The following is a 16358-nucleotide window of genomic DNA, read 5'->3' on the forward strand; positions in this document are numbered from 1 at the left end:
CTCTTTTTTGATATTTTAACATGCTTAAAGGAACACTAGGGAGCCAAAGATAAATAGAGAAAGACAGAGAGGGTTCTTTCTTTAGTTCTTGAGAAAGTTTTCACAAGGCTTCATTCACCATGTCTCCTGAACTGAAACTTAATGTGTTTTAAAGGAGATGGTAGAACTTTACCTCCTTCACTGGAGCCAGAAGTGTCAAAGTGTGTAAAATTAGACAGAAGATGGACTGGAAAAAAAGAAAGGAGGAAAAAAAAGAGAGAAAAGTCCCCCACACCTTGAAATGAAATCCAGAATCCAGTAACTGCAATTCGGTTTCAGTTTTTCTACGTAGTTTTTCATTCATTTGTTCGTCTTGGGTGATCATCCCGGTCAAGGTGGTGGTAGATCCGGACTCTATCCCGGGAACATTGGCCAGTCCATTGCAGGGCTTAAATAGTTTCCTATTTAGAAAAAACACAGGTTTAGTTATGATTGGCTGTATGGGTCGCTGATCCTAAATCTACAGAAAGATGATAGACGACAAAATGACTTTGTCTTCCTGTGAAGAGAGCGGTGCGGCGGTTCCTAGACGTGGCCCTACCTTTGTGCATCCGCTGAAAGTTGAACTGTTTTATGTGATGTGGCAGGAAACAAACTGAAGGGATTTTCCACTCCTGCACTTTATTTCATTGATCCCAACTTATTACACTCAGTCAAGTGTGAAGAATCGAAGGACGGCATGTGTTCTGTAGACGGATTGCCTTCCCTATATCCCTATATACAGTATATGATCAATGTGGAGCAAAATAAACAAATACATCAATAATGAAATAATACCTTCAATAAACACGAACAGAAACAGTACAGGAGTCGACTCCCACTTTGCAAAGATTTTGACCACCCCTGATATGATGCCCACAGTTTTGGGAAACGGAAGAAGGTTTCTTCAGAAGAACCATGTCTGCTCTCTGAGACATACAGTAGAGATGTTGCAGGGATGATGTAAAGGATCTCAGATGTACAAAATCTGTGTTAATGGCCACAGTCTGATGATTTGTCTCCATCTGACTTCCTCTTCTGAATCATCAAAGGTCCATCACTGCATGACTGAAGAGATCTCTCAGTATTAAGCATTTCTCCACCAAACAAATGCTCCATGAAGCTCCTATCTGGTGGTCTGTTTCCACTCCATCACTGTAAACAATGCCTGAGTCAACAGATCATTTGATCAAAATCCACTTACAGTTGAACTCAGAGCTGAGAAGCTGAGAGTTTATACCTTTGATGATGATGATGATGATGATGATGATGATGAAAGATTTATTAAGCGAACACACCACCATCCAGGATGTATTCCTGCCTCAGGCTCAGTGTTCCCTCAATAGGCCCCAGACTAAGATAAAGTGCTTACTAAAGATGAAGAGTACATCTATGTTATCTTCAACTTTTCCAGTGCTTTGTTTAAGCGATCTATAGTGTTGACCTATGACTTCAGTCATGTACTGATTATGATTACTTTTATAACTCTAAATACTCCCAAAAAACACAGGGTAATCCAGAGTCCAGAGTAACTGGGTACAGGACAAAACTGATCAGAAACAATTTAGGCCTTACATTGTGTTGGCCTCTCATAGGAACCTCTCATAGGAATCTCTCATAGGAGCCTCTCATAGGAACCTCTCATAGGAGCCTCTCATAGGAGCCTCTCATAGGAGCAGGTCAGGGACCTTGTACACTGAAGATCCAGTGAGGTTGGACTCCAGTGAATCAGGGGATTTGTATGCTGGCATGTTCGCACACTGTCAGGATTTTGAACGTGGATGCTGGCAGCCCAGGGAATTCACACATCGGCATATCAATGAACTGACACGCTGCCAGAATGCTCTGCCGTTGAGTTACTGTAGTGAAATGTGCTGTTGTACACGTCGTTCAATTCTTCCACGGTGATACAAGAGTCAGACCCTTTAACATCAATTTGGTGCAGATGTTCATAAAGAAACTGTGCTTTCAGCATTAATGAATTAACCCAGGTTTCTCCTGGAGGAGAGCTGAGACCCCTCGTTTTTGGTGGACCAGGGTTGAGTACATCTGTGAAAAATGGACGTGACTAAAGAAAAGATTTTTGGTTCGTGTCAAGCAAAGTAGGTGTAAAAGCAGCAGGAAATGCAGCAGATGCGAGACAAACAGGGCTAGGGCTGTAATTCAGACCACCATTGTCAAGTCCAAGACCAGGACTAGCTGAGATCAAGACTGAGTCTTGAGGGAGTCGAGGCCAAGTCAAGATTGAGATCAAATGAAAGTGAGACTGAGTCAAGATTGTGAACAAAAAACATCATATCCACCGATGATTCGGCTGTTTTATTGAAGAAGGAATTACGTCTAGTCAACCTTCGTGCATGTGAAAAGAAAAAGAAACATGAAGATTATTTTTTACAAACTCGTGGTGGAGATCATATTTACAGAAGCAAGACCAGGGCCAAGACAAGTCCAAATACAAATGCTAACAATTCAAAGTCAATATAGAAACTGTCTCATGACCAGACTCAAGTTCTACAGCTGACAGCTAATGAATATTGGGTCAAACCGGTCGGGAAGCGAAGGAATAGATTGACCAATAAACACCCGGTTGCTGCTCTGCCATCAGCATAAGGGAACACCACTGAGCAGATATTATTTGGGTGCAATCATATCTAAAGCCTATAGTAAAGGTGTATATAGTACAAAGTAAAAGATCTACCGAGAGATGTGAGTGGGTGGTTTCTTGTCAAAAGTTCTTGTTTTTTTTTCCCCCCCTGTGATACTCATTTCTCTCTCTCTCGCTTTCAGAAGACAAAAAATAAAAAAGCATCTCAGTTGTTTATTTGTGGCTGCGCTCTGGAAACTTCAGCCGAGACTGCAGAAAACCGCTGAGTCAGCGTTGCACAATCCGAACCCATCCTACCCCCCCTTCTTTCCCCTGCATCCTCTCTCTCTCTTTCTCTTTTTTTCTCTCACCACTTCCTCTCTCAGACGTTTTGATCTCTCTCTCTCTCCCATGTGCTATCTATCCTGCTCTCTCTCTCTCTCTCTCTCTGTCAGCGTCTCTGCACAGTGTGTGTAGGTTGAGGTTGCGAAAGTGTGAAAGCACAGATGGAAGACAAAGATAACTTGTTTGCAAGGCTGCTTCATTCTTTTGACACCACTGTACAACATCCTAATTATTTTTGGGGTGTAATTTACTTACTCATTCCTGATTCATCCATTTTAATGGTTCAACCTTGCACAGAGTGATAACTCATTTATTTATTTTTTCCCTTCACGGTGTCGATGTTGACGTTTGATTGAGATGCACCGTCATCATTATCATCCCTTCTACTACTTTTTCGGCTTCTGTTTTTCAGATTGAGGGTAGTGTTTATAGTAATAAACGGATCATATCTGATTCCTGTTACTTCTACAGTGCTTAGCAACACAGGTTGCAGGGTGAGAAATTACCAACATATAACCCCCCCAGTATTTGTACAATTTATGGAAACGGTTGGGAGCTCAGGTCTTGGTAGCTATTTGTTCATAGCATCCACCACAGAACAGTTACCGGGATCTCAGCATTACCCATAAAGTCTCGGCAGATTTCCATGGCAGGGTCATGTTCAATTAAACTTTCCTCATGCTATACTCGTAGTGAGACACTTACTCATATAGTATCGAACAGCTCATTCTACATAACTAGCGATGTCTTCTTTCCTCTCAATGACTAGTACTTACATAACACCTTATTAACATCAAGACCACACAATCAGGAGTTGCCCAAACTTCTGTGCTTGGAAACATGTCTTTCCTCACATGTTGGTCTCAAGGTTTCTCCTTTCGTCGTCACGGTTTGTTCCTCACCATCATTACCTTCGGCTTGCTAATCAGACATCTGGTTTATAATGACGCCTATATAGCTGCTTTGTGAAAATAACTGCTGTTAATAGTGTTGTGTAAATAACTTTGTTATTCAATTCAATTTTATTTGTATAGAGCTTTTTACAATGGACATTGTCTCAAAGCAGCTTGACAGAAACATATAAACATGGTATACAGATCAAATGAGAAATGTGGCACTACAATCGAAACTGTATAAATCTGAATATTTATCCCCTTATTTGCATTTGTAAGTGAGCAATGCCGAGGCACCGTGCAGCATATTGGTGCCACCATCCATTTCAACGTCAGATTCAACTTTCCAAAACACTGCATGCGTTAGAAAGAGCAAAAGGAGCACTGTAGGATCTGATCCACGTATGTAACAGCCAGAAGATTTCCACTTACAGCTGTAAAATAGAAATAAAACAGGAAAATGGCTCTGTATTTCATTTTTGCACTTTCCTTTTAAGAATAAAAACATGAGATGAAGTTTTGATTATGGATCTAGAGCCGGTCAAAATGATGTGAAACAAAAGTTTGTCCAATGTCTATAGAAATTGGTCTAACCTTTCAGGGAAAGGAACCTGACGAATGATGACTGCAGTTCAATCGATCTACTTGTTGGAATATTTTTGCATGCGTACATGATTTATGCATGTAGGTGTAGAAGTGCTCTTCACACATTCAGCTGCATTAAACACATCGGTCTGATCCTCAGGAAGTGTTAACACTTCCTTTTATTGTAAAATTATTGTAAAAAAATTTTTTTTTTTTAAATCCAGACGTCTAACGTACCAAAAAGTACATACTGTTACTGGTCCTTCAGAAAGTCTCCCATTTTTCATTTCCCCAATATCAACGTAAATTGTTTAGTCATTACATATTCAGACCCGATCACCTCCACTTCAGACGATAAGCCGAAATGAAAGTGCCTGAGAACAGCTTTTTAAGCATGACTGTGGCTTTATGAAATGTAGAAGAAAATTTCTGGGAAACTGGATTAAATACAGTTACTAGGCTTTAGTCGCTGAGGCATTAGGTTATTATATACGTCTATCCTGCTTGTGTTTATGGCAAAATAGGATTTAAATTTGACTCAGCATCAGCAAGGCTGGAATTTCAGCTCACGGTTTTTTCATTAGCAGCACAGAGTCTTCAGTAGCCACAGAAACCGTTAGACATTTCAGTAATAAATCAGTTTTTGTTGTTGTTTCTCAGCAAGAATGTAATCTTTAGTAGCTAATTTGCATTGTTAACTGGCTAGCTACAAGGGTTCAAGCAATTATGTTAATCTTCCACATCTCAATAACTTACTTACATAACTAACTACATGACATTCATGTAACCTTGCTGATGTAAAAAAAAATATATAATAATAATAACCTGTGTAAACCTGCTTAATTCTACACAAAATAGTTTGAAATGTTGAAGGGGAGGAGGAATGTAAATACTAACAGCTAATATTTGCAATTGGCCAGCAACTTCTGAAAGGTTCTGAATTGAGAGCTTCTCAGTTCAGTTCTGAATCAGTCATGAACACCAAGCAAATATATTTGTTTTATTTAATTATTCTTTTTTTTTTCTTTTTACAACACATACAAATACGTGATTGTTACAACAATAACAGTGATGACAATAATAATAATAATAATAATAATAATAATAATAATAATAAAATCAATAGCATTACATGTCATAGACAACTCAGAGAGGAAAAAAATATTTAAAAAGATTAAAATTCCCCTGAGAAATACAGCATACACTATAAGTGAATAAATAACTACTGGCCTCCTCTACCCCATCCATCAATGTGAACAGACCACCTGATAGGAGCTTCATGGAGCAGATATGATATGGTTTGGTTGGTGGTTTATTCTCAGTACAGCACGTACACTAACATGAGCAGTGTGTTGTTGGTGCTGTTATGAGAAGAGGAGCTACAGGAGTGTTCTTAGAGGTAGTTTTTGCAGGACCAAAGGTCCAGGGTGTGGAGCTGGACCTGATCTGACTCATCCTATAACCCTAAACCCAACTCCCTCAGATGCTCTACACACTTGTCTCCATTCTGGTTAAACTCTGCTCAGGCAGGAGAGGTCTGATCAGCATATTGTAGATTGGTTAATTATATAAATAATGAGTATAAAATCTTAACCAGCATTTACACGCCGTAGATCAATTTATCCAGAACACCTATCTTTTTCTACATCTACAGCGTTTCTGTTTAGCAGCTCGTATCTCAATCAGTTACAGAGTCGAGTCCCAATCTGCACTAGAGTTCACCTAGATAAGATATCTAAGATGTTTTGGTCCCCACTCGAGTCTGATCGCGATGTTCACACCAGCCTACATGGACCTCACTGTGTAAAACATATCATAATGTGATTCCAGGGATGCTGCGGCTCCGCTTAAATAAATACTGCCATCAAATTCATCAATGTCATCAAATACTGAAATGTTAAATATAATAGAAAGAAATATTCTAAATTAATTTAGGAGGGAAAAAAAAACTGAAGTATGTGTACTTCATGAAAGTCTGCATGAAGTGTGTACTCGCGTGATGGATTATTAATGTATACGTGTTTATATGCTAGATCATGAAACCACCAAAGAAGTTTTCACTCGGTGTTCCAGTCAATTTGCTATGATTACTGACTGAAACGAACACCTCATCCTTCTTATACAGCTTCAAAACTCCACCCACGTAGCTGCTAAACTGGGTCCCCTTCTCCTGAGTCTTTGTCGGCTCCACACAGTTGCACCTGCACACAAACATAAAACATCACAACCACAGTGCAACCACAGGACCATCCTAACCTACTTTATTTTTTTGAAAGTGTTCAAAAACAGGAAGGGACCTGAAGGAACATAGGGGTTCTTGTTCTAATTCATTTTTCCGCTATAGTATTACCTCAAACATCTCAGCATGACATTCGTGCCTGTTTTGTTTACAGTTAGGTAGTGATGCTACATATGGCAGAGGTGTTTACAGTTAGGTAGGTGTGTGCGTGCATCTGAATGTGTGTATACCTCATGTCCATCATGAAGCTGATGGGTTGGTAGCTGTAACGTGAGGACTTCAGTTTGACCTCATGTTTGAAAATGCTGCAGGTTTTGAAGGACACCTTGGAGAATATGTAGTAGTAGCCATCTTTAGGGATGATCAGACTGCCGTTGCTGTAATTAAAATTGTGCATAAGTGTAGGAAAGCCTTGGAAGTTCCACTGCATCACGCCTGACTTCACGGCTGCAACAGACAAAACACGTGTTGACTTCTGAATATAGTGATTTTATGGTTAATTCTGTTTTCTCAGTGACAGCCATTTAACCAATCACAGTACACTTAAAAAATGTATTAATTTTTCAAAGTAGTGTGCAATGTTTAGTGCTCCCTACTGCCTGCGAGGTGAACTGCAATGAAAAAGCAACTGACTCCACCCTGTCTGTTTAATCTACAACCCTGTTTACACTAGTGCATTTTCGTTTTATAATGCATAACTGTTGCTATGGTTACGCATGTTATCTACACTACTCCGGCGTTTCCGACCCTCGAAAACGGAGAGTTTTGGAAACACCGAAGGCCCCAGTTTAGTTTGAAAAATCCAGGCGCGTTTGTCAATGTAAACAGACCAAAACGAAGACATTTGAAAATGATGGCGTGGCTTTGCCCACATTCGCCCCCTGGATTGACTCTTCTGGATCATCGGGTGTCCTTCCCTGATTCGTCAAGCCCCTACCACATGACCGTTACACTACCTCGATCGTATACACAACAACACGGAGACTGAACCGCAAGGTTTTCTAGCTTTGTTGTCATTCTTAGCAGCCATTGTGCAGTTAAATTCTGTATTTTATAATACTGCAGCTGCTACATGCACAAGAGGCAAGCTACGAAGAGAAATTAGAGAAATTGGAGAAATTGCCAACAAATCTCATTTTGAGCGGCGTAAGCCCTACATGGAACACTGGTTTTGACTAGCAACCAACTTCCTGTTTACACTTGTACGCGCATGCCCAGTGTGCATGAATGGTCACGTGACGTTCATTTTAAAACCAAAACGCACTAGTGTAAACAGGGCCTACGTCTCTTAGTGATCTACGCCATACTCCCTCTGAAGATTTATAATCTCGGTATCTGGAAGAGCATGGGCTCCATTTAGAGTCAGGTTCTTCTCAAGGTTTCTTCTTCGTAGAACTTTCTGCAGCTAAATAAAGTTCATTATGCCATATCTAGACTAGTAATTTAGCGATCGTGTTAGACAGCGATCTCAGGTTTTTGTTTTTTTTTAAAAACCCAAAAAGCATATTAGCAATGTTTGTAAAACAGCCTATTATCACCTTCGTAACATTTCTAAAGTAGGTGATAGTCTCTTCCCCAAAGATAGTGAGAAACTGGTACATGTATTCGTTACATCTAGACTCGACCACTGCAACAGTGTTTTCGTGGCTTACCGAAGAGCTCCATTACTTACAAAGAGTTCAGGATGCAGCTGCAAGAATGCTGACATGTACATATACTGAAGAATCAGATCACTCGGCACTTAAATCACTTCACTGGCTACCTGTGTCTCACAGAGTCCTGTTATTCATTTTAAAAAGTCTTCATAGTGGTGCTCCTACATACCTGTGTAAAATGATCACTAAATAAATGAACTCCTGCTAGATCACTTCTCTATTACATATACATATACATTTATTCAACAGAAATATCAATAGATGTGATATTCTTCTGTGGAAAAGTAAGTGCACCCTTGGCCTCAGAAGCTAGTATTCTACCACCCTTTAGCATAAATAACATCTTGTAGGCATTTTGTATAATTGTGCTCCAGGCTTGCTGGAGTTTTTGACCACTCTTCCATGCAATATTCTTTCAGCTGCAAGATATTTGAGGGTTTTCTGCATGTTCTGCCCATTTCAGATCCCCCAAAAAGATTTCAATGGGATTCAAATCCAGGCTTTGACTAGGCCATTCCATATCCCTCCATTTCTTCTTTTTGAGCCGTTCCTTCATGGATTTGCTCATGTGCTTAGGATCGTTATCCTGTAGAAAGGTCCACTTTCAGTTCAACTTCAAATTTCGGACAGATGTCCTCACATTATCTTCAAGCACTCTTTGATATGATGCAGAATTGATAGTCGAATCAATGAATGCAAGCTGTCCAGTCCCTGAGGCAGTGAAGCAACCCCAAACCATAACACTTCTACCATCGTGCTTCACAGTTGGTATGAGGTGCTTCTCCTGAAAAGCTGTCTTTGGTCTGCGCCAAACATGTCTGCTGTTACTGTGGCCAAACGTCTCTATCTTTGATTCGTCTGTCCAGAGCACATTATTCCAAAAGGCCTGGTCTTTGTCTATATGCTCATTGACAAACTGTGGTCTTGCGAAGGCTTTTTCCTGACACGCCTCCCATGCAGGTCAAATCTGTGTAATCTCTTTCTGATTGTAGAAGCATGCACGTAGACACACACAGTTGCAAGACTTACTGCAGATCCTGTGATGAAATTTTGTGGTTCTTGGAGGCTTCTTTTTGCATCAGACGGTCTGATCTGAATTTGCTAGGACGGCCGGTCCTGGACTAATCGGCAGTCGTTTGAAATCTGTACCATTTGTAGATGATGTTCCTTACAGTGGAATGATGTATTTCAGATAATTCTGAGATCTTTTTAAATCCCTTGCCAGACTCATAGGCATCCACAACCTTTTTTCTGAAGGCCTTTAGATCTTGGCATGATGACACCACACACCTCAATAACAAAGGGAACACCAGGAACTAGATATGAGAGGGGTATAAATAAGACAGATTCCACCTGCACTCCCTAAGCAGGTTCTAATCACTGGAACCCGATATTCAGCACCTGATTCTAATTTGAAGGTGTGAGAAATGTAGGGCTGTACTTACTTTTTCCATGTGACTGATCTTGATTCATTTACACATAAATTTTTTAAGTATTTTTTATAAAGTATGTGGACACCTGAATATCACATCTATATATGCTTGTTGAATGTTTCATTTCAAAACCATGGGCATAGTTTTTCTGAGAGCATGTGTGTGTGTGTGTGTGTGTGTGTGTGAATGTGTGTGTGTGTGTGTGTGTGGTGGTAGCGTGCTGGCTCTCACAATGGTTATAATGCAGAAATGCTGCTGGTTTGGTGTCGCTGTCAGTCTTCGGGGTTGGCAGTGGTGGTAAGATTTCATTAGAATCTGTGGTGAAACATAGCATGTAGCAAACCACACAGTTTATTCCTCAGTTTATAAAACACAAATCCATCCAGTAATGTAAGTGTTTGTGCGCGTGTGTGTACGTACAGGCATCGTCCCTGGTGTTGTTTTCTCCCTGAAAATTAAGCAGTATGATTCTTAGTGTACATCAAAACACAAATATACACTATAAAAACTATAAGATATACTTAAGTCATACTCACAATCTGCTTGAAATGCTGAGCAGCCTCTGGAGGTATCTGCATTAGAAAGTATCTGTATTATAACCAAGTCATAGGTTTTATAAGGTCCTCGTAATCTTTATCAAATTCGTGGAGAGGGCTGGTCCCCACCAAGATATAAAAACATATATCCCTATATAGTGAAACATTACGTATAGGTATTACCTGTAACAGAACACAGTTACAGGTAATAACAGAACCTAACATTGTAATCTAAGTGTAATATACTCTAAGACAAAAGTATAACCTCCATCCATCCATTTTCTGTACCTACACAGGGCCCAGGGGACTCTGGTCACAGGGCAGGGCAATTTAGAGACACCAGTCAATGCAATGCATGTCTTTGGACTGGGGAGGAAATCAGAGTACCTGGAGGAAACCCCCGAAGCATAGGCAGAACGTGCAAGCGTGCTGACCACTGACCCACCGTGTACTCCCCCGTCCCCAAAGTATAACCTAAAAATGATAAAGGTAGGAGCTATAATCTAGCCTAAAATATAAATATAACCTGTACATAAGATCAAATCTAATATATGAATGCATATATATGTAACATATTGGCATTACCTAAACCTAGTGTAGATAAAATATCAGTACTGTATATCCTGATACACACCGAGGTCACCTAAGGTATTTGCCTGAGCACAGAATAACTTGGAGTCAAGGACTACACCAGCTAGCATTTAAAGTTAGAATAGATAACTGTGTCTAAAAATAAATGTCAAACAGACACTAGCTGGCTAGTAATAACTGCATCAGGCACATTGACGAGCATTTTATGGGCAATTTTAAGGTGGATTTTGTCAAAATAAAATGCATTGTTAGTCTGTGGCTACAGCCTTTATTTGTTTCTCTTCTAAAAAGCACGTAATCAAGATGGACGTCTGTTTGGACTGTAACAGCGTATCAAGTAAAACAACACACACAAGCTGCTTTTCTGAGGAACGTGGCTGTCTGCATTACGCTTGGGATCTGTTGTGAATTTAGTTACAGTAAATATGTTATGAATGTAAAGTTGAATGTAAAGTTTTATATTTAATCAAAAAAACGAATTTCCTTATAATGAGCTGCTGGTGTAAACAGTATCTAGATTCAGTCATTTGTCTTGAGACTTTTCCACCATACTAACCCTCACCCTAACCCTAACCATAACCTTAACCCTCACCCCCACGCCCATAGCAGCAGCTGTTCCAGTCCAATAAGTGACACTGAGGTTGTTACAGGACCTGAAGAATTTGAAGAAGAATTTTCCTGGACAGCAGGGAAGAAAACATTGACATTGGAGATCTGGATGAAAAATAAAACCACACAGTAACCACATAGTTACTTGTGTGAAATGAATCATGTGTGAATACAGTAGATCTATTGTGGGTCAATGTAGCTCATGGTGGTGCAAGTGTTTCCCCTAGCCGATCTGTGGGAAATCTTTTCTCAAACAGGTTATTGACGTGTGTCCCAGCGAGAGGCATGAAGGAAAGAGGAAGTCCTTCTGGAACTTTGCCACATGACGTCAAAAAAAAAAACCTTGCTGAGCTCAGTGGACATTCCCAAAATCACACACCCACACACACACCCTCACACTCACACCCACCCACACACACACCCATACCCCAACATTCACATACATGCCATTCAAATAATTGTGCAAATATTGCATAAGCTACTGTTACTTTGGGGTTTTGGTATGTTATGTCTGCAGAAACAGCTCAGGTTTCCCCCGAAACCTCTATAAAAGGGACTGTTTCCACTTCAAACAATCTCTCTCTCTGCACACACACACACACACACACACACACACACACACACAAAAGTGGTGCGGTGGAGCAGTGACGGGACAAATAACACAGTGGTGAAAAAATTGCAGCGATATAATGCCATGCTAAATGCTAAGCTAACAGCTAAGTTATACCAAACCCTAACGTCAAACCTCAGACCCCAAAACAAAACCATTTACCTCCTTTAGGGGTTTTTTTTTTCTTTCATATAAAATCAGCACTAATGTAAATATACACTTTCACAAACTTCACACTTTATCAGGTTCTACTGTCACTATGGGGACAACAGTTCCTTAAACATCACCGCAATTACATCATAATTACCATAGATATAATCATAAATACACACACACACACACACAAACACACACAGATTCATGCACAAAATAAGTCCACAAAATCATGTCACAATGATTCACATCCAAATGAAAAATGCAACATATCATAAGACATAATGAATCACACGCTCATACACACACACACACACACACGCACAGAAAGAGAGAGATACAGTATTACTTGTGAGGACTTTCCTTGACTATAATTAACACACACACACACACACACACACACACACACATACAGTATTACTTGTAAAGACTTTCATTGATTATAATAAACATACACACACACACACACACACACACACACATAAAGAGAGAGACAGAAAGAGAGAGATACAGTATTACTTGTGAGGACTTTCATTGATTATAAGTAACACACACACACACACACACACACACACACACACACACACCTGTGTAGAAATCCGTTGGTGCAGCCGGTAGATGAGTACCCCTTCCACAATCACTCCGAACAGCGCCAGGCCCAGTAGAATGTACAGAAGGTAAGTGCCCTTATTCCACTGTTTAGGGGGCACAAGGTTCGGGGTCGCCTGGCTGTCCACCACAAACACCTCCCCCATTCTGAGGGATGCTAACAAGTGCACACTACTGAGTAAGCAGTCCTGTCCCTAATTAAGAGCCTTAAATATTCTGAAGTGTTAATCTCACAGAAGTCTACACTGTCTGTGTCTCCTTTCGGCCATGTCCCAAATTATAGAGTCACAGAGTCAGAGAGAGAGAGAGAGAGAGAGAGAGAGAGAGAGAGAGAGAGAGAGAGAGCAGCGTCAGTTCAGCCATGTGAGTGAGAGCAGAGACTGAGTGTGTGAGTCTTCAGGATGGAGTGTGAATGAGGTGGGGAAGTAGTATGTGTGTGTGTTTGTGGGAGTCAAAAGAGCCTCCACATACACACACACACGCACACACACACACAGACGCATATGCACACACTCATGCACGCACGCACGCACACACACACAAAAATACACACAGTGTCCAGGCTGTATAGTCAGTGTGATGAGACATGCAATTCCAGCTACCAGTCTCTCTCTCACTTCTGCGTTTCTATCAATATGTACTTATACATACATACATATATATATATATATATATATATATATATATATATATATATATATATATATATATATATATATATATTTGTGTGTGTGTGTGTGTGTGTGAGAGAGAGAGAGAGAGAGAGAGAGAGAGAGAGAGGTCAGAGACATTGATCCGCCCTTCATCTACTTTCTCTATCTGCTTCATCTTTGATCTGTTCACACATCTGTCTGTGTTTCTCTCTCTCTCTCTCTCTCTCTCTCTCTCTCTCTATGTCTATATCTGCCTAGCTCTCTGTTTATCAGTCTCTCTGTTTCTCCCTCAGTTTCCATCTGTCTTTCTGTTCATTAGTCTGTCTGCCTGTTCACCCATGTCTCTCTCTGTTTTTTTCTGTCTGTCTTGCTCGCTCTTTCTGACCCTCTTTCTGACCCAATTACCTATACACTACACCCCCCCCCCCCCACACACACACACACACCCACACCCACAGGCCGGAAAAAACATTTTGAAATATGTGGTCTGAGGTAACTAAAGTTATCTGAACATCTAAACACACACACACACACACACACACACACACACACACACACACACACAGTTCCGGTGTTTGCTGCAGTAGAAAACTATGCAGATGTTAGGTTACAAACATTGCTTAACTCCATCCTCATCATCATTGTCATCCTCCCCTCATTATTATTCTCATCATCCTCATCATCATCATCATCCTTCTCCTCCTCATCATCCTTCTTCTCCTCCTCACAATCATCATCATTATTATCATCGCCATCATCATCCTTCTCCTCCTCCTCCTCATCATTATCCACCTCATCACCATCATCATCCTCATCATCCTTCTCCTCCTCCTCATTCACCTCTTCATCCTCCTCCTCCTCATCATCATACTCCTCCTTCTCATCATTATCATCTTTATTCTCATCATCATCATAATACTCCTCCTCCTCATCATTATTCTCATCATCATCCTCCTCCTTCTCCTCATCATTATTCTCATCATCATCCTCCTCCTTCTCCTCATCATTATTCTCATCATCATCCTCCTCCTCCTCCTCGTCATTATTCTCATCATCATCCTCCTCCTTCTCCTCATCATTATTCTCATCAACATCCTCCTCCTCCTCCTCGTCATTATTCTCATCATCATCCTCCTCCTTCTCCTCATCATTATTCTCATCATCATCCTCCTCCTTCTCCTCATCATTATTCTCATCAACATCCTCCTCCTCCTCCTCGTCATTATTCTCATCATCATCCTCCTCCTTCTCCTCATCATTATTCTCATCATCATCCTCCTCCTTCTCCTCATCACCATCATACTCCTCATCATCATTCTTCTCCTCCTCCTCCTCCTCCTCATCATAATCCTCCTCATAATCCTTCTCCTCCTCCTCCTCCTCATTATTCTCATCCTCATCCTCCTCCTCCTCATCATAATCCTCCTCATCATCCTTCTCCTCCTCCTCCTCCTCCTCATCATCATTATTCTCATCGTCATCCTCCTCCTCCTCAACATCATTATTCTCATCATCATCCTCCTCCTTCTCCTCATCACCATCATACTCCTCATCATCATCATTCTCCTCCTCCTCCTCCTCCTCATCATAATCCTCCTCATAATCCTTCTCCTCCTCCTCCTCCTCATCATCATCATTATTCTCATCGTCATCCTCCTCCTCCTCATCATTATTCTCATCATCATCATCCTCCTTCTCCTCAACATTATCATCCTTCTCCTCCTCATCACCATCATACTCCTCCTCATCATCCTCCTCCTCCTCCTCATCGTCCTTCTCCTGCTCATTATTCTTATCATCATCATCATCCTTCTCCTCCTCCTCCTCATCATTATTCTGATCATCATCCTCCTCCTCATCCTTCTCCTCCTCCTCATCATCATTATTATTCTCATCGTCATCCTCCTCCTCCTCCTCATCATCATTATTCTGATCATCATCCTCCTCCTCATCCTTCTCCTCCTCCTCCTCCTCCTCCTCATCATCATTATTCTGATCATCATCCTCCTCCTCATCATCCTTCTCCTCCTCCTCCTCCTCCTCCTCATCATCATCATCATTATCCTCCTCATCATTATTCTCATCATCATCCTTCTCCTCCTCCTCCTCCTCCTCCTCATCCTTCTCCTCCTCATCATCATCATCCTTCTCCTCCTCCTCCTCCTCCTCATCATCATTATCCTCCTCATCATTATTCTCATCATCATCCTTCTCCTCCTCCTCCTCCTCCTCATCATCCTTCTCCTCCTCCTCCTCATCATCCTTCTCCTCCTTCTCCTCATCATCAACATAATCCTCCTCATCATCCTTCTCCTCCTCCTCCTCATTATTCTCATCATCATCATCCTTCTCTCCCTCCTCCTCCTCCTCTTCCTCATCATCATCATTATTCTGATCATCATCCTCCTCATCATCATCATCATTCTTCTCCTCCTTTATTCCAGATACACTTTAAATATGTTGTTGGTTTCATGATCTGAAACTTTTACTGCAACTGATGTTTCACCAGATTAACATTTCAAGTAAACGCGGAAGAATAGTCATTCATGTTGATTACTGGCTCTACACTATTGCATCATGGGTAACAGGCAATAACTTGGCTATATGGTACATGGGTTACTTTGTGCAATGCAGTTTTAAAAGCCTCCAATGACATCAGACTGTTCATATTTTCCACTGAGCGAAAGACGTCGAAATATAATTTCCCTGGCATTTAAACAGAATACGGAACAACTCATGAAGTAATAGGGATCATTTAAATGCATGATATGATAACTATAAGATAGATTCGTTTGGATTTGTTGGCACTTTATAGGATCCATAGCTCACTGACGTACGTCATGTA

The 16358-nt window shown here is 40.8% G+C and overlaps 1 protein-coding gene across 1 annotated transcript; it reads right to left on the reverse strand.

The window, feature by feature from the left end:
• Positions 1-6166: 6166 nt before the first annotated feature.
• LOC128602509 (lymphotoxin-alpha) lies at positions 6167-13429 on the reverse strand. The gene is made up of 6 exons (XM_053616372.1): positions 12839-13429; positions 10289-10324; positions 10173-10200; positions 9984-10067; positions 6895-7111; positions 6167-6626 (listed from the first exon to the last, which is right to left on the reverse strand). The coding sequence occupies exons 1-6, from the start codon at positions 13004-13006 to the stop codon at positions 6455-6457; spliced, it is 705 nt and encodes a 234-aa protein (XP_053472347.1). The 5' UTR covers positions 13007-13429; the 3' UTR covers positions 6167-6454.
• Between the last annotated feature and the right edge of the window lie 2929 nt (positions 13430-16358).

This window comes from Ictalurus furcatus, chromosome 26 (assembly GCF_023375685.1).
Source record: "Ictalurus furcatus strain D&B chromosome 26, Billie_1.0, whole genome shotgun sequence".
Lineage (NCBI taxonomy): Eukaryota > Metazoa > Chordata > Actinopteri > Siluriformes > Ictaluridae > Ictalurus > Ictalurus furcatus.